General features: G+C 40.5%; 1 protein-coding gene across 8 annotated transcripts in view; it reads left to right on the forward strand.

The window, feature by feature from the left end:
• Positions 1 to 10,728: 10,728 nt before the first annotated feature.
• The window catches only part of BCLAF1 (BCL2 associated transcription factor 1), a 31,435-nt gene continuing 20,715 nt past the window's right edge, over positions 10,729 to 21,448 (forward strand). For 6 of the 8 annotated variants that reach the window (XR_749713.2, XR_749712.2, XM_010379475.2 and 3 more), the window contains exons 1-3: positions 10,729 to 10,877; positions 17,852 to 17,955; positions 20,676 to 20,789. Coding sequence is in view for 6 of the 8 variants with exons in the window: in XM_010379475.2 (XP_010377777.1) it covers positions 20,686 to 20,789 (104 nt within the window). In the remaining 2 variants the exon portion in view is untranslated. The remainder of the gene's footprint in view (positions 10,878 to 17,851; positions 17,956 to 20,675; positions 20,790 to 21,448) is intronic. The other 2 variants (XM_010379476.2, XM_010379474.2) reach the window with 1 other exon arrangement.

Raw genomic sequence — 21,448 nt, forward strand, 5'->3', positions numbered from 1 at the left:
CGAGGTTTCACCATGTTGGCCAGGCTGGTCTCGAATTCCTGACTCAGTTGATCTGCCCGCCTTGTCCTCCCAAAGTGCTGGGATTACAGGTGTGAGACACCATGCCTGGCCCCAACAGGGATGTAATTTTTCCCATACAAATATAGTGACATCTCTGGGAGGTTGGGAGAGGTATGAGGGACACAAGACTACATACTGGGTACTGTGTACACTGGTTGGGTAATGGGTGCACTAAAATCTCAGAATTCACCACTGAAGAATTCATCCATGTAACCAAAAACCACCTAAAAAAACTATTGAATTAAAAACAACAACAACAAATTGTAGTGACAGCTCTGAAGTCTATCCGTGGATTCCTTGGGAATTGGTAGACCCCTGAGTTCTACCCGTGGAGTCACAAGATGGCCTGGGGCCCTGAATCACTGCATGGAGAAAATACTTACCAACCTAATTCAACTATCTTGGACTGTTTGAGAAAAAGCTTCTATTGCATGTAAGCCATTATGTATTTTAGAGTCTATTTATCACAGTCTAGTTTATACTATCTTTGCCAATATACATTTGCTAATTACTGTATTATTACTATTGTCTTCACTTTGTCTTTCAACATACACTGTTGAGTAAAATTTCAATTTCCCTTTGTGTTAAATTTCATATATGTATCTATTATTACAGAGCATCTCATACCACTAGCAAGTAATAAATTGAATTATGTATCAAAGACATATGGAGACTAAATTATATTTTTCCAGTGACTTTTACTCTTTTTCCTTCCAATTTTCAGTTTTATGCAGCAGATGGTTGTCAGCTAGATCTCTATGAATAAATTACAAATGGCCAATAACAATAAATATTTGTATAGTTCCTGCTCCTGAGCAATTTTTAAGCATGTGAATGAATTTGTTTTCAAGCAGTAAGCATCTCATCATGGGGTCAATAGATAATCTCACATGCCATTGACAGAAATATCTCCCTGGAATATATAATGGAGAACGAATGTGTTTAGGAAAAGTTACTGGATGGGCTTGTGTGGGCAGAAATTAACCTCATTACAGTACAAAGTTAAGCTTAATAATGTAGATTAAAAAAATAATGGCACAAATACTAGAAACACAAAGTCAGGTCTGCGCTTTTATTATACTCTCTAAAATTGAACTTAAGAAATCAGTCACTGCAACCTGTGGTGCTTTTAACTTAACTAAACAGACCCTAATATGACAAACAGAATTTTGAAAAATAACTGTCTTGCAAAGGATTAAGCCATTTTCAGGTCTAACTATCACAGTTGGTTGGAATTCAGTATAAAGGTTCCTTTTAAATGGAAGCAAACAATTTTATATATGTTTTCCTCTTGCTGAACCAAGTACTCCCCTTCATTGCTAGACAGAAGATTCATGCAGCTAAAAGAGGGCTCTAGAGCACTCTAGGAAAAAACCCCCCAAAAATCCCACAAAAACAAATCTAAAAGATACTCTCTGGAAGCAAATATTCTCCTAGCAGCAGTTTATAATTAGGCTTATCAAGACTGATTTAGTAATGGATATTTTATTATGTATATACGTATGTATGTATTTTTTAGAGGCAGGTTCTCTCTCTGTCACCCAGGTTGGAATACAGTGGCTCATACACTTCAAACTCTGGGTATAAGTAATCCTCCCAATTCGGCTTCCTAAAGTGATGGGATTACAGGCATGAGCCACCATACCCATCCTTATTCTTCTTATTAAATGAGAGCTTTTACACTTGATTTGGAAGAACCATACACACACACACACACACACACACACACACACACACAAACTCTCACTGGGCGCGGTGGCTCATGCCTATAATCCCAGCACTTTGGCAGGCCGAGGTGGGCAGATCACCTGAGGTCAGGAATTTCAGACCAGCCTGGCCAACATGGTAAAACCTCGACTCTACTTAAAATACAAAAATTAGCCAGGCGTGGTGTTGCATGCCTGTAATTCCAGCTACTTGGGAGGCAGAGGCAGGAGAATCGCTTGAACCCGGGAGGTGGAGGTTGCAATGAGCTGAGATCGTGCCACTGCACTTTAGCCTGGGCAACAGGGCGAGACGCCGTCTGAAAAACAAAAACAAAAACAAAACCTCTCAGTTTTTAGGTCTTCATTATCTTACACAATTCAAATAAAATTCAGTGGTCTACATTTTTAAAAGTTTTTTTGATATTAATATTATAAAAGTAATTTTTATTGTAGAAATTTTGGAAAATACAGAACAGCAAAGGAAGAAAATGGTTTAAAAATTGCCAATAATGTGGCCATTCAATACAAACGCAGATCAGTATCATTTTGAGGTTGATTCTTCTGTTTCTACATAGATAGATAAACTTTTAAATGAGATTTTTAAATTTATTTATTTATTTATTTTTAGAGACAGTCTCCCTATGTCACCCAGGCTGGAGTGCAACTTCAACGTACCCTAAGCCAGAACCACCCAAATAATCACTCTCAGATTTCTGACCCACAGGAGTTGTGAGATAGTAAACATTAAGCTGGTAAATTCAGGGTCATTCATTACGCAGCAGTAGATAACCAATACATTTGATTTCACTTACTTCCTACTTCATAGGCTGTTCTCAGTCTCCTTTACTGGCTCTGCCTCCTCTTTTAACAAATCTCTAAATGTTGGGATTCTTTAGGGTTCATTCCTGGGCTGTCTTCTCTTGTTTGCCTATATTGCTCATCCTAGGATTTTATTTTATCTTATTTTATTTGATTTGTTTTAGAAATGGTCTCGCTCTGTCACCCAGGCTGGAGTACAGTGGTGCAATCATGGCTCACTGCAGTCTCAACATCCTGGGCTCAAGAAATTCTCCTGCCTCAGCCTTCCAAGTAGATGGGACTACAGGTGTGCACTACCACACCCAGCCAATTTTTTTTACTTTTAATAGAGACAGGGTCTCCCTATGTTGCCCAGGCTGGTCTTGAACTCCTAGGCTCAAGCCATCCTCCTGCCTTGGCCTCCCAAATTGCTGGGATTACAGGCGTGAGCCAATGCACCAAGACTCATCCAATAATTTAATATATAATCTTTTGGCTTTATCTCTTGGCTAGAACTCACCTCTGAACCACAGATGCACACATTTAACTTCATACCTTCCCTCTGTACTTAAAAGTTTCACACGTATCAAGCCTAATATATTCAAAATTGAATTTCTGATTTCCTTCCCTTTTCCCAATCTATTCCATTTTTCCCTTCCCTATCATTCTCTCCAATCTTTCCAACTATTACAATGGTATTGGGAAGGGTGCTGTGGCTCAGGCCTGTAATCCCAGCACTTTGGGAGGCCGAGGCGGGAGGATCAAGAGGTCAAGACCATCCTGGCCAACATGGGGAAACCTCGTCTCTACTAAAAACACAAAAATTAGCCGGGCCTGGTGGTGTGCGCCTGTAGTCCCAGCTACCTGGGGGGCTGAGGCAGGAGAATCGCTTGAACCCGGGAGGCGGAGGTTGCAGTGAGCCAAGATTGTGCCACTGCACTCCAGCCTGGCGACAGTGGGAGACTGTCTCAAAAAAAAAAAACAAAAAACAAAAAACAAAAAACAGAAAAAAAAAAGCATCGCTGATCATTAGAGAAATGCAAATAAAAACCACAACGAGATACCATCTCATATAGCCAGAATGGCTACTCTTAAAAAGTTGAAAAAATACCAGATGCTGGCGAGGTTGTGAAGAAAAAGAAATTCAATATACTGTTGGTGAGAGTGTAAATTAGTTCAGCCCTTGTGGAAGGCAGTGTGGCGATTCCTCAAAGATCTAAAAAAGAAATATTTGACCTAGGCAGGGCACGGTGGCTCACGCCTGTAATCCCAGCACTTTGGGAGACCAAGGTGGGTAGATCACGAGGTCAGGAGTTCAAGACCAATATGGTGAAACCCCATCTCTACTAAAAATACAAAAATTAGCCCGGTGTGGTGGTGCGCACCTATAGTCCCAGCTACTCAGGAAGCTGAGGCAGGAGAATCACTTGAACCTGAGAGGTGGAGATTGCAGTGAGCCGAGATCACACCACTGCACTCCAGCCTGGGCGACAGAGTGAGACTCCGTCTCAAATAAAAAAAGGAAAAAAAAAAAGAGAAATATTTGACCCAACAATGCCATTACTGGGTATATACCCAAACGAATACAAATCATTCTATTATAAAGATAACATGCACACATTCGTTCACTGCAGCACTATTCACAATAGCAAAGATATGGAATCAACCTAAATGTCCATCAATGATGAACTGGATAAAGAAAATGTGGTACATATACACCATAGACAACTATGCAGTCATAAAAAAATAATGAGATCATGTCCTTTACAGGGACAGGGATAGAACCGGAGGCCATTATCCTTAGCAAACTAACATGGGAACAGTAAACCAAACACCACATGTTCTCACTTATAAGTGGGAGCTAAATGATGAGAACATATGGACACACTGAGGGGAAAAACACACACTAGGGCCTTTAAGAAGGTGAGGGTGGGAGGAAGAAGAGGATGGGTAAAAACAACTAATGGGTACTTGGCTTAATACCTTGGTGATGAAGCAACCTTTACAACAACCCCGCAGGATGCGAGTTTACCTACGTAACAAATCTGCACTTGTACCCCTGAACTTAAAAGTTAAATAAATAAATAAATAAGGTCTCCTTCTTTGATTTTCTATCACTTCCTGATTGATAGCAGACTTTGTGTCTGCTTACATGTGTTCTGTCTCCCTCACAGAGAGGAAGTCTACCTGGGAGCAGCATCAGCGTTAGGCTTCATCACTGCTCCATTCTGAGCACCTGGCTTAGTACCTATAAATGACATATGCTTCAGGCAAATTTGCTGACTAAACAAACAAATTAATAAATGACAGGTGAAATCCCACTCATTTTTAAAATGCTAATTCTTCCCCTCTTTCACCATTGGTACTTGCTCCCATGTAGATCTGATGTGAGAGTTACACTCTATCTCTGCTGGATTTTGAGTTACAACAGAGAAGCAGCAATGATGTCTTACACTGCTTTGCAGTCTGTAATGGCGGTCTCCAACCTTTTTGGCACCAGGGACCGGTTTTGCGGAAGACAATTTTTTCACAGACTGAGGGCGGTAGGATGGTTTTAGGATGATATAAGTGCATTACATTTATTGTGCACTTTATTTCTATTATTATTACATTGTAATATATAAAGAAATAATTATACAACTCACCATAATGTAGAATCAGTGGCAGCCCTGACCTTGTTTTCCTGCAACTAGATGATCACATGTTGGCATGATGGGAGACAGTGACAGATCATCAGGCCTTACATTCTCACAAGCAGCCTGCAACCTAGATCCCTTGCATGCACAGTTCACAATAGGGTTCGTGCTCCTATGAGTCTAAGGCCACCACTAATGTGACAGGAGGCAGAGCTCAGATGGTAATGCAAATGATGGGGAGTGGCTGTAAATACAGATGAAGCTTCGCCGGACTGATGTTCACCTCCTTCTGTGTGGACTGGTCTGGGAGTTGGAGACCCTTGGTCTGTAATATCTAGAATATGACAGGTGTTCAATAAATCAGTGGTTCTAAAACTTTAGTGTGTATCCTTACCTCCACAGATTTTGCCTCAATAAATGTGTAATGAGATTCGGTTCTCTTAAACAACCTAGGTTATTCTCATGAGTTGGCTTTTGTTTTACACTTTAAGAAAACCGGCATTAGGGCTTGTCAATATCAACGGTGACTCCCTCTCCAGGCCAGGCTTAATTCTTAGTTCTTTTAAAACAAGCAATGAGGCTGAAATTTCAGCACCCCAAGACATCTGGAGAGGCTCCCCTACCTCACTCCTTCCTCCAATACTCTATGCTCTGTATTTCACTACTTTTAAATGTCATCATTGGTTGCAGCCCTTTGCTTAGGTGATTTTAGCCTTCTGTGAGATGAATTGTCTGGGTAGAACTGAGCTTTCAGACTTTTCAGGGGGCAAACAGAGATATTTGTTGGATGACTGCTTTAAAAGAAGGACGTGTTCTGTAACTCTTATAACCTCTCTTAAGGAAGAAATGATTTCTGTGGATGAATCTCATCATAATTCTGTTGCCCCCTTTTAGGGGGGTTCCCTCTTTGTTCTTCAGTAGTTACACCAAACAGCAAGCTGGCATACTTTCTGGGCAAAGATTTCTTACGAAAACATTGAAAGAATTTAATGTTCTATTTGTTATTTCCATCTTTCTGAGAAAGATGTGCATTAATCTTGGTGGAACTTAGAAACAATGGTTAACAGTCACATTTTGATATTTTTCTCTTTGTTTGTTTGAGAAAGAGTCTCGCTCTGTTGCCCAGGTTGGAGTGCAGTGGCACAATCTTGGCTTACTGTGGCCTCTGCCTCCCAGGCTCAAGCAAGCCTCCTAACTCAACCTCCTAGGTAGCTGGGATTACAAGTGGGAACCACCACACTCGGTTAATATTTAATTTTTTCGGCTGGGCGCGGGGGCTCACGCCTGTAATCTCAGCACTTTGGGAAGTCGAGGCAGGTGGATCACGAGGTCAGGAGTTCAAGACCAGGCTGGCCAAGATGGTAAAACCCCATCTGTACTAAAAATACAAAAATTAGCCAGGTGTGGTGGTGCATACCTGTGACCCCAGCTACTCGGGAGGCTGAGGCAGAGAACTGCTTGAACCTGGGAGGCGGAGAATGTAGTGAGCCAAGATTGCACCACTGCACTCCAGCCTGGGCAACAGAGCGAGGCTCCATCTCAAAAAGAAAAAACCCCAAACCAAAAAACAACAACAGAAAAACCCAAATATTTAAATTTTTCAAACAGACAAGGTCTCACATATTGCCTAGGTTGGTCTCAAACTCTTGACTCAAGGGATCCTCCTACCTCAGCCTCCCAAAGTGCTGGGATTACAGGCGTGAGCCACCATACCTGGCTCATTTTGATATTTCAATTCTTTTTTCAAAATGGAGAAATGAATACTAAGGAACAATACTGTAAATACATAATTCTTAAATAATTTTGGTAATTTCAAACCAAAATAATTAAAATTGAAAAAATAAAATTAAAATATTTTAAATAAATAACTCTACATTCTTAGTACGTAAAAGGGGATAGAAAAATAAGGAAAATATCCCAGTCAATTTATCCACCAGTAGGAATGAAATAGTCTAGACAAGGGGAACTATTTATTTCACTGGTACAGATCTAAAAAAATGCCAGACCATTTGGAAAACTGACCTCATAAATACGACCTGCTTCTACTCAAAACTGTGCATGGAGTTCAGGGTTCTTAGCAAACAATAGAAACCAACTCTGATTAACTCATCAGGAAAATAAATTTACTGGAAGGATATCAGCTAGCTCGAAGAATCAATGCATATGTTATCACTTAAAATTAAAAAAAGAAATTAGCACAAAGCCTGTAGAGGGATATGCATAAATGGAGGCAATGCAGCAGGAGCTACAGCCAAAGTCCGGCTCCATCAGCACTCTAGTTAGGGAATCTCTGTTGGTCTTGTTTCCTCTGCTGCCTGCTTCTCACTACTACTGTTGGGTTCCCAATGCCAGTATTTTTAGGGAGTGTGAAGAATGAGCCTCCAAATACCACTTCAACTTCAACTTCCCCAAATACGGAAATAGTTCAGATGTTCCACCTAAAAAGATAAACAAAACAAACCAAACAAAACCAGTCAGGTCTTGGAGCTTGCCTTCGTGCTAGACTTCCAACTCCATCCTCATTCCTATTTTCTTGTCTTTGTCCTTTTCACATATCCATTCTTCTCCATTTCTTTTTCCTTTTCTTTCTTTCTTTTTTTTTTTTTTGAGATACAGTCTTGATCCGTCGCCTAGGCAGGAGTGCAGTGGAGTGATCTTGGCTCACTGCAACCGCCACCTGCTGGGTTCAAGAAATTCTCCTGCCTCAGCCTCCCAAGTAGCTGGGACTGCAAGTGCCCTCCACCAAGCCCGGCTAATTTTTGTATTTTCAGGAAAGACAGAGTTTCATCATGTTTGCTAGGCTGGTCTCGAACTCCAGACCTCAAGTGATCCGCCCGTGTCGGCTTCCCAAAGTGCTGGGATTACAGGCTGAGTCACAGCATCTGGTCCATTTCTCTTTTTCAATTATCTTAAATTAAAATCAAACCAAAACAAAAGCAACATCTCTCAAGAAAGAGTTTTATAATCATATTAACAATAATTTCTCCATGACCATAAATTAAAATTACCTTGCCTGGTGCGGTGACTCACGCCTGTAATCCCCACACTTTGGGAGGCTGAGGCGGGTGGATCACTTGAGGCTGGGACTTTAGGACCAGCCTAGCCAACATGGTGCAACACTATGTCTACTAAAAATACAAACATTAGCTGGGCTTGGTGGCAGGAGCCTGTAACCCCAGCTACCTGGGAGGCTGAGGCAGGAGACTTGCTTGAACCCGGGGTGCGGAGGTTGCAGTGAGCCGAGATCACGCCACTGCACTCCAGCCTGGGTGACAGAGCGAGACTCTATCTTAAAAATAAATAAATAAATAAAAATCAGCTTACTAATTTATCTTAGCATTCTATTTGTATCTTCTTAGCAGTTTTGATCATTTGTTTACAACTATATTTCTTCTTGAGATAATGTTCTATTTTTCCCAAATGCCCATTTGTTAAATGGGCTCTTTTTTCCTCTTTTCAGCGTTTGTATTTTAACAGAAAAAACATTTATTACAAAGAATGAATCTGTAATGGTGGAATTTCAGGTTTTGAAAATAAGAATGTGTGGGCCGGGCGCGGTGGCTCAAGCCTGTAATCCCAGCACTTTGGGAGGCCGAGACGGGCGGATCACGAGGTCAGGAGATCGAGACTATCCTGGCTAACACGGTGAAACCCCATCTCTACTAAAAATACAAAAAACTAGCCGGGCGAGGTGGCGGGCGCCTGTAGTCCCAGCTACTCCGGAGGCTGAGGCAGGAGAATGGCGTAAACCCGGGAGGCGGAGCTTGCAGTGAGCTGAGATCCGGCCACCGCACTCCAGCCTGGGCGACAGAGCGAGACTCCGTCCCCCCCCCCCCCAAAAAAAAAAAAGTGTACAAAACATCTAAATTCAAGAACCTCCTACTTTGTAGATTGGGAAAGCATCACGTATCAAATGGATCTATTTCAAGAGAAGTCTGGATAAATTCCATTTACGAAAGGCTTTGTTCCAAAGGATCTCCTTTGTTACTACCTCATGTTATGCAAATAAAATCATAATCAGTTATATTGCCTCAAATAGATGACTTCATTTCCAACACATGTGCGATAGAATTGCAGAGGGTGGTTCAAGATAATATCCTAGGCTGCAATTTGGTGTATTTTGAATAAATGAATAAAAGCTGTTAGCCCTGAGCGCCCCGACTCCCAATACATGCAGAATAGCAGAGGTGTAATGAGCCTTTATTATTTTTTTAATATAGTTCATTCACTCAACAAATATTTACTGATAATATCTCAGACCAGCCGACGCTTAGGGAAATAGAACCCACGTTGAATATCCGGGGTGGGGTTTCCCCTGATACCTGCGAATGCTTGGGACATCAGGGCACAACAAAAAGGCCAAAGATTCCTGTGTCCACATCCTGAGGTGCCAATGGGGTGAGGGACAGATTGTACAATAAAAAACCTACGATTCACTCCATGAAACTGTTGTCGTTTTTCTAGTTGAGCTGGTAAATTGGACTGTGAAGAAAGAATGCCCTAAGCACAGTGGTAAATTCACAACCAGGGCCCAATACTAGATTTGATTCATTCACTGACACTCTGGTTGCTAATTACAAGTCTGAAATCCATCAAGGTAGTTAACATCCCTAAACATCAAAGTAATAGCGGTTTTAGGCCCTAAGAAAGTGCAGCCCGGAGAAGTATTAATGGAAAATGTGCTAAGGCTGTTATTTAAATTCTATTCAAATCAAACGTGGCTTGCCTATTTTCAATCTGACTTATAATTTTGGCCAACCAAGCTACGTTGGGCTGTGTTCCTCGGCTGCCACAAATCATCGTCACAGGCTGAAAGCTCAACTGCTTCGTGCTCTTTATTTTTTTATGCCTATGCCAACGTTGCCGATGTGGTAAAGCTGTCACCACGCCGCCAGGAGGGCGGCCTCCTCTGGCGCGAGCAGCCCAAGAGGCTTCCGGCTGCTACGGCGTGAGCTCCGATTTGATCAGACGCCACTCAGGAAAGGGATTTAGATAGTGGCCATTTTTCAACTAAGTGCGTCTGCCGCATTTAATAGCAAAGCAAAAGCCACGCTTTCTAATCTCCAGTTAGGCGTCCAAGAGGAAGAAAAGGGGCCCTTGCTGGCTGAGGGAGCAGCGTGTCTGCAATCACAGCCGCGTTTCGCCTCCTGGTCTTTTCCTCAGTGTAGGATTGTCTTTTTGTTTTTTGCCTGGTCTAAGCTGGCCCCACAGGAAGAACAGACCAGACAAGCTTACGGAGGTAAAAAGTAGGGGCGGCGGTGAGGTCTAGAGGGTCTCCTCGGAACTAGGCAGAGACGCCAGCGAAAAGCCCCTTACGGCCAAGCTAACTCAGGCCTAGCAAAACACCCACCCCACACAGCCTCTCCGGCCAAAGCTGTCGCTACCGACCAGAGGGCGGGGCCGCCACACCTTCGCGCGAGACCAGCCACGCGACTTCCCAGAAGGCCTCAGGCAACATCTTAATAGCAGCCAGGAAGCCGGACCAGAGAGGAAGGGTGGGCGGGGCTTGCCCGCATATTTAGGGGCACCCGAGGCCACGCCCCAGATCGGAAGTGACGGAGACGAGCTAGCGCGTCGAAGGTACCTCTATGGTTTTCCTCGCGTTCTTGAGTCGGGAAATGGCCGCTGTGTGGTTGCAACGGAGATAAATCCCCGGAACCGCGATTCGGCGTGTCAGGTAGGCCTCGCGCTGTATTCAAGTTACTCAAGAGGCAATGAAGACCGAGGACAGGCCATATTTTTGACTCTTCTGTGGGTGGTGACGGGTTGGCGGCAAAAGGAGAACCAAGGAGACGTTGCGCCGTTATTTATGCGTTTTTTCGTCAGCTTCCTTCAGGTTTTCGAGGCACTACGGGCCGAAAAGGCCGGGCGGGGGCGCTGAGCAGTGCTAACGGCGCGCGCGCTCGTGTTTGCGAACCTGGCTCGAGACCCGGAGCCCGCGCGGCCTTCCGTGCGCGTGCGCATATATTCCTCTTCCACCCTTCCCCCATTTCTTCAGCCCGGTCTCTGCGCGCGCCCGACTGAGCCTTCCGCGCACGCGCGCTCGTCCCTTTCTTTCTACCCCGCCTACGGCACCGACGGCCGCGGGAGGTGCAACTTGTGTCCGCCTCTCATTGGTTAGGACTGCCACCTTTCTTCCTGGCCTTTGGGGTTTTGAGAAAAATAACTGTGACCCGCAGCAAAGTGCGTTGAGTAAGTCTACCCCTTTTCTCGTGGTCTTTAAAACTCCTCCCTGGCTTCAGACTACCCGTCAGTTGATGCCTCATTTTTGTGATGCTACTAGGTTTTAGGGCTCTGTTCTGCCCCTGGCTGCTAACCCTAGTTCTCTGGAGTTAATTTCAGTACCCGCTGCAACCCGCTGTTTTGAAGCTAGCGCGCGCTGTTGACTTGTGGTGGTTGCCTAGTTACGTTTCCCTAGCGAGGGGATTGGGTCTTAGCTGGTGGTTCTGAGCCTGGCTCTGCCCCATCCGGCTGAAAGTGCGGTTCTTCATGAGTACTAGCAAAGCCGAGTCTTTTCAGCAAGTGATTCAGCCCATTTAGTCGTGTCAGAAAAGTTGCAGCCACAATTGGTAGACAGCTGGTGTGAGAAATGGGTGGGAGTGGCGAATTGGACTTTGCCTTCATTTTAAATTCATGAGTTGGCTTTTAAGATTCGCTTTTAAAATTTATTTCTTCAGAATCAAGCTGAAGTACCAGCAGCTACTTTGCTACCTCAGACTTTTTGAAAAAGCATTTTAGAATTGGAAAAAAATTAAGACAAGTTGAAAGCAAGTGTGGCTAACACTGATGAAAAAGATGAACAAATTCAGACTTGTACCTCATTGCAACAGCGTCTTTCAAATTTTTTGGTATTACAAAGCAAAACAAAATTTATTGTTCCTCGTGTGAATTCTCATTTCAGTTCGACTCTAGTTGAAATGGTTAGGATACTGTTTAGGCAGTAAATAACCTTTACGTAGGAAAAACTGCTACAAGGTTTGTGCATTTTTGATCATAACCAATTCAGGATAAATAATTTGATGGGAAGGAAAAAGTGACTCCTCGGCGGGAGTTGAGGCTGCTGTGTGCTATGTTCGTCCCCCTGCACTCCAGCGGGGGCAACAGAGCGAGACCTTGTTACTTAAAAAAGGTAGCTCATGGTAAACAACCTTGGAGCATCTTCTCTTAGTGATATCATACTTTAACCATTACATTGTGGTGAACACTGAAATATCTTCTTTAATTCAGGTAATTAAAATGGTGGCAAAGGAAACTGTTTAGCCAGAGCTCTTCTTGACTTTGGAGAACAGAGGTATTGTAAGACTTGGTGATAGACCTGTAGGTCTGATAGGCCCACTGGTAGGCTCAGCTCAGGTCTGGTTGATTGATTTATTTATTTTTGAGACGGAATGTCGCTCTGTCGCCCAGGCAGGAGTGCAGTGGCCCAATCTCTTCTCATTGCAACCTCCCGTCTCCGGGTCCAAGTGATTCTCCTGTCTCAGCCCCCCGCCCCGCCCCCCCAGCAGCTGGGACTGCAGGCGCCCGCCATCACACCCGGCTAATTTTTGTATTTTTGGTAGAGATGGGGTTTCACAATATTGGTGTCGAACTTCTGACCTCAGGTAATCCACTCGCCTGGCCCACCCAAAGTGCTGGGATTACAGGGGTGAGCCCCTGTCCCCGTCCTCGGTTGAATTTATTAAACTTTTGTGGGCAGCAAGCTGTACGAGGTTAACTATGTGATGAGAAGACTTAGAAATGGAGAAAGTTTTATCAGTTCTATGTAGGGCTTGGGTTGGGAGTTTACGGAAACTACTTTGGAAATCAGTAGTTGCACACTAGCTGACTTCAGCTGTGTAATTTACAGTGATTTGTTATTTAGCAAATAAGTAGAAGAGGGAATTAAGAAGCTAAAATCTCTGGGTACTTGTTGGATATGAATTTGTTGTTTACACTCAGGTAATAAGTGTTACCTCAGTCATAGCATTTAATATCTTCTGACTGTCCCTAAGGCTGAAAACCAACCAGTATACTAACACGAACATAATACTAGCCTGTATTTGTGTAGTATTTTAGAGTTTTCAAACACTTTGATTTTATTTATTTATTTGTTTGAGACAGAGACTCACTTTGTAGCTCAGGCTAGAGTGCAGTGGCGCCATCTCGGCTCACTGCAACCTCCGCTTCCCTGGTTCAAGCGATTCTCGTGTCTTAGCCTCCCAAGTAGCTGGGACTACAGGCGCCTGCTTGCCACCATGTCCCGCTAATTTTTCTTTTTCTTTTTCTTTTTCTTTTTTTTTTTGAGACACAGTCTTGCTCTGTCGCCCAGGCTGGTGTGCAGTGGCGTGATCTTGGCTCACTGCAACCTCTGCCTCCCAGGTTCAAGTGATTCTCAGCCTCCCCAGTAGCTGGGATTACATGGGATTACAGGTGCACGCCACAAAGGCCGGCTAGTTTTTCTGTTTTTGAGATGGTGTCTTGCTCTGTCATCCAGGCTGGAGTGCAGTGGCATGATCTTGGCTCACTGCAACTTCCACCTCCCGGGTTCAAGCGATTCTCCTGCCTCAGGCTCCAGAGTAACTGAGATTAGAGGCGCCCGCTGCCACGCCCGGCTAATTTTCATATTTATAGTAGAGACAGGGTTTGGCCATGTTGGCCAGGCTGGTCTCAAACTCCTGACCTGAGGTGATCCGCCCGCCTTGGCCTCCCGAAGTGTTGGGATTACAGGCGTAAGCCACTGCACCCAGCCCAGACATTTTATTAAGCATATCTGGAAAGACTTCTAAATGATGCTGATTAATGCTGTATCAAAAATATTAAGGTAACCTTACCTGCAAGAATCATTTTAAGTAAACGTGGTTAGCTTGCAGAAAGGCTAACCACGTTTAGCCATTGGTAAACCTAAACAAGGTTTACCAATAATGATGGCTAATGCTAGATTGTATACCATGAGCCAAACATTAAAACTAAGCTGCTTACGTGCCTTAGTTCATTTAACCCTGTACTTGTAAGAAAGTACCATTAGTAACCTTAAAAAAAAAACAAAAACAAAAAACATAAAAAACAAAACAATACCAACAGAATTTGAAGCTGACAGATTAAGTTAACTTGCTCAGTGTTGGTCAGTTAGTTAATGGCTGAGCCAGGATTTGAATCTAGTCTACTGGAATAATAGTCATGGGCTATATTTTTAGGATTTGAAAAGATGGAAATAGCATTACTTTGTTTACAACAACCTGGGGACCAAACTCCTTGAGTCTGCTAAAATGAAGACTAGGATCAAGTATGCTTGAAATCATAATCTTAAAGAATTCATTTTGGGTGGCTTTGTCTTGGATATTTTGTTGAGCCCTAGTTTCTTTGCTCTGATCAAATTTTCTCTTTTTTTTGAGACAGCCTCACTCTTGCCCAGGCTGGAGTGCAGTGGTGCAATTTTTGCTCACTGCAATCTCCGCCTCCTGGGTTCGAGTGATTCTTCTGCCTCAGACTCTGGAGTACCTGGGACTATAGACGTGCACACCTCGTCTGGCTAATTTTGGTATTTTTGGTAGAGACGGGGTTTCACCATGTTGGCCAGGCTGGTCTCGAACTCGTAACCTCAGGATCTGCTCTTTCGGCCTCCCAAAGTGCTGGGATTACACGGTGAGCCACCATGCCTGGCCTGATATAATTGTTTTCTAGCTGGTTTCTGATCACTTATGTTCTCGCTGGTCATTATGTATTATTTCATGAAAGATAGGCTCTGTTAAGATATTTAAGAACCTTATTTTTAAAAGTAAAACCTTTATTTTATCCTGTGTTCCTCATTGGTTAGTGTATCAAGTGGCTAAAGATACATACTGCAATTTATTCCTAATCTCTCTATACAAGTGGGAATCTATTAAATGATCTTGGTTGTAATAAAGGGAAGATTAGTTTGGCATTTTTAATTCTGTATTTGGGTTTTGGCCACCTCAGGCACCTTTTAGGGTATTGAAGAGAGAGCACTGGAGTTGGAGTCAGGAGATTTCAGTCAAATTTTGGATTAACTATTTACAATCCGACTATGGGCGCAAAAAACGGCAAACATATCTTTTGTTTTCTCCCCCAAACTTCTCCTCCGAGATGTTTAAATCTAAAACCTAGAATTTAAGGGCACTAGTGATTTCCTCACTCTCTGTACTTCACACCCCTAACAATCCATTAACAAGTCATTTTGACAAACCACATCTTGAATTTGCCTCTTTTTTTCATTGCTGTTTATTTTTTATATAGAAGCCATCTTAAAATGAAATCAGATGAGTGACTTACCCAAGCAAACCCTGCAAGGGTTTCTCAACCAAGTAAAATCCTGGCCCCTTTTGATGATCTACTAGATGCTGTTTGATCTGGTCCATTCCTCCTCCTGCTGCCTTATTTCATACACTCAACTCCTTGATCACGTTGCCTTCTTATTGGTGTTTCTGTCCTGAATTTGCTAAGTTTGTGTCCTCTGCCTAGTATGCTCTTCCCTCTGTGGATCTTTTCTGTGTTCCCTGTCCTTAGACCCAAATGTTACCTCCTTAAAGAGGGCCCAAGGATCCACCTAAGTAGTGCCCCTGCCCTCCTCCTCTGCATGTCAACTTGTACTTTTTCCCCCGTCTCCAATGTGGCACTTGCCACTATTTGATTTTTTTCTTGTTTTCTGTCTTCCTCTCTCTGAAAACTTCAAGAGAGTAGGGAACTTAAAGTCCTCCTTAAAATGTTGTATTCCCAGCATTAGAGTAGTAGTGTCTGGCATGTAAGGCACCTATTTCAAGTTATTTGGAAAGTTTAGAGTTCTCTATTTGAAAGATGGGATTAATACGTAGCTCATGAGATTATCAGGATCAAATATGAGATTATTTTATTTAAGTCACCTAGCACGGTTCTTGGCACATGGTTGATATTTAGATGTTTAGTTTGCTATGATTTGTTGCTGGTATCTGTTCTTGATTTGGTTTTTGGAAGGCAGGGACCACTTACATAGACATATTTCCTATAGTAACTAGTATTGTGCTTTGTATGTAGACTTTCATTTTTTAAAAATTAGCTGAACTAATCAGCTTTGATACTGATTTATTTATTGTATCACATTTTGTGTATTATTTGAGTTATTGGTGTGGATACTTGAATATATTTATAGATTGTGAACAGGAATGTATATCCACTGGTCTAACAGCCTGTGTTCCCTCTTCTGTCAGTTTTTTATATCTAGTGTTTATTTTCTTTGAACTTCAAAATATCATGACTTGAAGTAAAGAGATCTGGCAGTTGAGTCTTCTCTGGATATATATAGAAATTAGTCTTTTGAAATTGTTTAGGGAAATGTTAGCTAAAATGAGCCTTGTATCACTTCTAGGAGTGAATCAGTAGTAATGACTTTCCAGGTCAGAATACAGTTTTTTAACAGTACTCCAGTTTAAAATACTGCCATTTTTTTTCCTCTGGCCACTTGGGGTTTTGATATTTTAAAAACCAAACTTATATGGCCTTTAGAAATCCTTTTGTTTTATACCCAGCCTTACTTGGCTTTTTGACTTTACTATTTTTTTAGTATGTTTCCCATAATAGGTTCCGATTCCTCCTTCCTAGCCTGAACTTCAAATCTCTCCCCAGTTGGAGAGCCATGGATATTTTAGGAGACACTATTCTTGATTCACCAGTTTAATGTTACCATTTCTTCTTTGTATTTCCAGTCTCATTTTATTTTTAAAATTGGATCTTGGTAAGAGTTACAGATTTCCATTTAAACTTCTTCATGAATTCTTTTTAGTGCTGCCGTATATTAATCTTGTATTCCTTAGTTTCTGTTCCCCTAGTGCTTTAGACTATCCTTTGCACATACTTGATGTGAATATACACAGAGCTAAACTTTTCAGTATTGGTAACTTGAATATTTTGTGCAAAGTGTATTTACAGAGTAATGATAAATTATTTTAGGAAGAATATTTACTTTCAATAGATAAAAGTTTCATTGCTGACTGTTCTTTTATTTGAATATACATGTATCAAGATGCTTTTAGGCACAGAATTTGAAGTTACTATGATGGCTGTTAATGTGGATTTTAAAATCGTTTTACATGAAACTAAATTGTGTGAAAGGAAGTACCAAAGAGAATAAGTAGCAAAACATTAAACTCATATTTTAGATGTTATAAAGTAGAGCATTATGAAAATTATAGATTACATTTTTTTTTTTTTTTGAGATGGGGTCTTGCTATGTTGCCAAGGCTAAAGTGCAGTAGCTAGTCCCAGGTGTGATCACAGCACATTGCAGTGTCAAACTCCTTCTGCCTCGGCTTCCCAAGTAGCTGGGACTACAGTCTTGTGCTACCTTGCCCCTGTAGCAAGATGGCATTATGTTAGCTACCTTGGAATTTTCTGATGAAACGACAACATATCATGTTTCCTAAAGCTCAAATTGCTAAAATTAGAATTCAAGTAGTTAAAAAGATGCTGTCAGTTTCGTAATACACTACTGCATTGTGGTTTACAAAAAAGTTGAGTTTTAGGCTTTTATGTTTAAAAGTTTCCTATTTCCTGAATTAGTTTTTCCTTCCCTGAAATTGTAAGTGCATTTATTAGAGTTTATTGCAGTGCCCATTATATGCATTGTAAATAATGGTTATTTAATTTGACATAAATCAAAATAATTTTTTTTGTCTTCGCTAGGAATTTGAATTTAGAGTTTAATCTCTCAGAGCATTCTCTCCAGGAGGAATATTTACAGTATCTGAAAGACTTCACTTGACTTCTTGATCCTGCTTAAAGCCAAGGTAAAGAGCATTCATTTTTCTAGTTTTCACTTTTGACTTTTTTGAGGAAATGTCGCTACTGAATTGATGATTCAGTTTTTTGTTTATTTTGGTGACTTGTGTGAAGTAAGTCAGATACTAAGTTAGTTTTAGGGAAAAGGTTCTTTTTCTCTCTTCTTCCAGGTTGTGTTCCTGCTTTTTCTATTTCTATAAACACATCTACTAAAAGACTCAGGACATACAAGATAAACTCTGCTACTTAACCCATTTTCCCTAATGTAAACAAGAGGAGATTCATAACTTGTTTCTACTGTAGTGTTTAGGTAATTCAAATTGATTGCTTCTTATGTGTTAGGTGTATTAAGTGAATTAAGTTTATCAACTCATTAAGTCCTCTACAAGTCTGCGAAGTAGGCACTGTTATTTTCTTCGTTTTACAGTTGAGGAACAGGCTCAGAGAGCTTAAGGAATTTGAATTCATGTAGTTTAAATGCAGAGACCATGTTCTTAGCTTTTTTCCTAAGTGTATTTTTGCAGTAGAGCAGAAGATATCCATTTCTTTTAGACTGCTATTTGATAGGCATGCTTTCTTTCCATTAGTTTTTGAAGTTTCAGGTGTAGCTATTAAAAAGCAAAGCAAAACACAAACCTTTAAAAATAAACTTGCTGCTTTAAAAAATATCCAGGTTCTGGGGAATGCATTCATTTGATAGTTACTTATTAAATACCTGTTGTGCTTATGTGCACAATGTGCCACAAGCCCAACTACATCCTGTTGACTGGAAAAGCCTACAGAATTCATGAAACCTTAACAGAAATTACCATCCAAAAAGCCTCAAGAGCCAAGAACAGAGATTCTGGAGATACAGCACAACACAGCATCTCTAGCTCTTAGTAAACCATAGTGTTTTATTTACAGATTAATACAGTGGAAAAGAATGTTGCCTTATTGCTGGACTGGATCTCCAAAATCATTTCCAGCTCTGGTTTCTTCTTACAGTGTGTCTGATTATCTCAGAGTGGGATAAAAATAAATATCTTAAAGTAAATTTGATCACAATGAATGTAAATTACATATTTATGTTCTGTTAAAATGTTTGGGAGGACAGAATTTTGAAATCAGATAGCACTAGAATGTCGCAGTTCCCAGTGGCCAAGATTCCTTCCTCTACAGGCTGTAAATTTGGTTTTTGCCAATCTCATGATGTCAAAACTACAGTTGCTAAACCAAATTTGTGTTCTGCGAGGTATCAGATCTCTCTGTGTTAATGCTAAATTTCTTTCTTCTGTGTTGTGGAATTCTTATTCTGCCTTTTTGAACCCTGAACCTATGTTTTATTTCTGTCTTTATGTATTTCTTGCTCCCTTGGGATTCAGAAGAAGAGTGAGAGAAGACAAAGGTGGTAGTCTATTAGAGGATAGTTATGTTCTGTTTTGAAATCAGCATTTATCTCAAACATCTCGAATTTGTTATTTATATTGTTTGATGAGGAACTATCCAGGTATTACCATTACCTCTTCTATAACTGAATTAATCTTAGTACTTCCAAATAGTATTTTATTAAACTCAACGAAGTCTAGGTAGGTAAAATAAGTGCCTTCAAAAATATTTGGTTGTAGGAGATACTATTTAAGTATTATGGGAATTGCAAGCTGTTAGAAGTTTAATAAGTTGATTTTTATTGAAATGAATACTTTTTGAGTAAGTTAGTATAAATTTGAAAATAGTTCTACGCAGCAAAAACAAGCTTGAGAGGCTAAGATATCTCAATTATTGAAAAGTTGAAGAGAGGCTAAGATATCTCAATTATTGAAAAGTTGAAAATGTGACATTTGGGATGTACATGCAGTGATTTGCTATATATGTATATTTTTTCAATTTTGTGAGGAGTAGATCTTATAAATCAATTAGTTCTGACAGTTACTGATTTCTGTACCCATTGAGGTCTAATTATAGCATTGGATACCATGTAGTGTTTAGAAAAGTTAAACTACTGGTGCCCAAGTTTTTTTTCTTATAGTTCTAATATATCTTTCTTGAAGTAATCCCTTCAATTCTTTATCTTTTATTCTTCTTATATCTTCTTAACAGAAAGCTTCAGGGTGAACTAGTCATTGTCACAAAAGTCCACTTTATTCTGGAGTCATGAGTACTGAGAGCAGACCCACGGCTCCAGCTGTTCAGAAACTTAGTGTCCTGTATACTATATAGTACCACTCCAGACAGTATTGTGTATATGGAGTGGTCAGCTCAGTCTCATTTTCAAGGCCATAAAGCACTATGATAACAGCCTAGTAGGTTTATTTTTTGTTAGTATTGTGACACTTTATTTTATTTCAGTTGCTTTATCTGTAATACCTTTATTATTTATTTATCTTTCTTACAGGAGAGGTAGGCATTTGTATTGGGCATGGAATAACACATAACATGCTGCTGCAGTCTGATCTCATTGCTCTTTCCGGCTTCTGCAGCTGCTGCCTTTTTGGATTGAGGCACATAAGTGGGGCAGTCCATAAAAATCTTCAGTTGTGTCTTTAATCTACAGTATCTATCATGCAGGTGAAAACAGTTTTAGTCAGGGATAATTGACTTGTCTTCTGAATACTGATTTGAAAATGATGGTGAATAATAGCCTTTGAGAAACTTTTGTGAAAATCAAATTTTATCTGAAAATAAATAACGTAAAATTTTAAAAATCATATTGTAATTTTAACCTTTTTTTGCCCTATCATTTGATTAGGAGAAAAGAAATGGGTCGCTCCAATTCTAGATCACATTCTTCAAGGTCAAAGTCTAGATCACAGTCTAGTTCTCGATCAAGATCAAGATCTCATTCTAGAAAGAAGCGATACAGGTGATTTAATGTGCTTTAAATTTTTAAAATAATGATATCAGTTATTATTTGTTGAATGCGTATCTTAAACACAGTGCTAAACCCCAAAATGTATTTTATTCTCAAAGAACCCTGTGAAATGGATCTGTTGTTACCCTTATTGTAAGCGAGAAATTGAGAATGTCCAACTAACAAGCTCTAGTAAATGGCAGAGCTTGGATTGAAATCCAGTTAGTCTGACTCCAGGTCTCAAATTTTACTGTATAATATATGGTAGGTTTCTTTGTATTTGTCCACAATGTTAAGAGGTGAATTGGGTAATGCAAGAATTTGACAGTGAAAAATCTGTGCGTATTGTTTTATAGTTTCTCATTTCCAACTTTGATTCTTTGAATTCTAACAAAATAATTTTTTTTGTTAAAAAATTAACAACTCTGGTTATTTTTCTTTAAATAGTAATACATACTTAGCATAGAAAACAGAAACCAGAAATTGAAAATACAAATGACCATAATCCCATTAAGAATTAATAGTAGTTGATGATTATTCTTTTTTTCCCCCAGGCTTAACTTTATTTTATGTATATATTTAATTAATAATACCTCACTGATACAGTTTTGTGTAATCTTTTCCCCATTTAACTGTATATTATGTCATCCCATTAAATATTCTTTTACAAT

This window comes from Rhinopithecus roxellana, chromosome 4, assembly GCF_007565055.1.
Source record: "Rhinopithecus roxellana isolate Shanxi Qingling chromosome 4, ASM756505v1, whole genome shotgun sequence".
Classification (NCBI taxonomy): Eukaryota; Metazoa; Chordata; class Mammalia; order Primates; family Cercopithecidae; genus Rhinopithecus; species Rhinopithecus roxellana.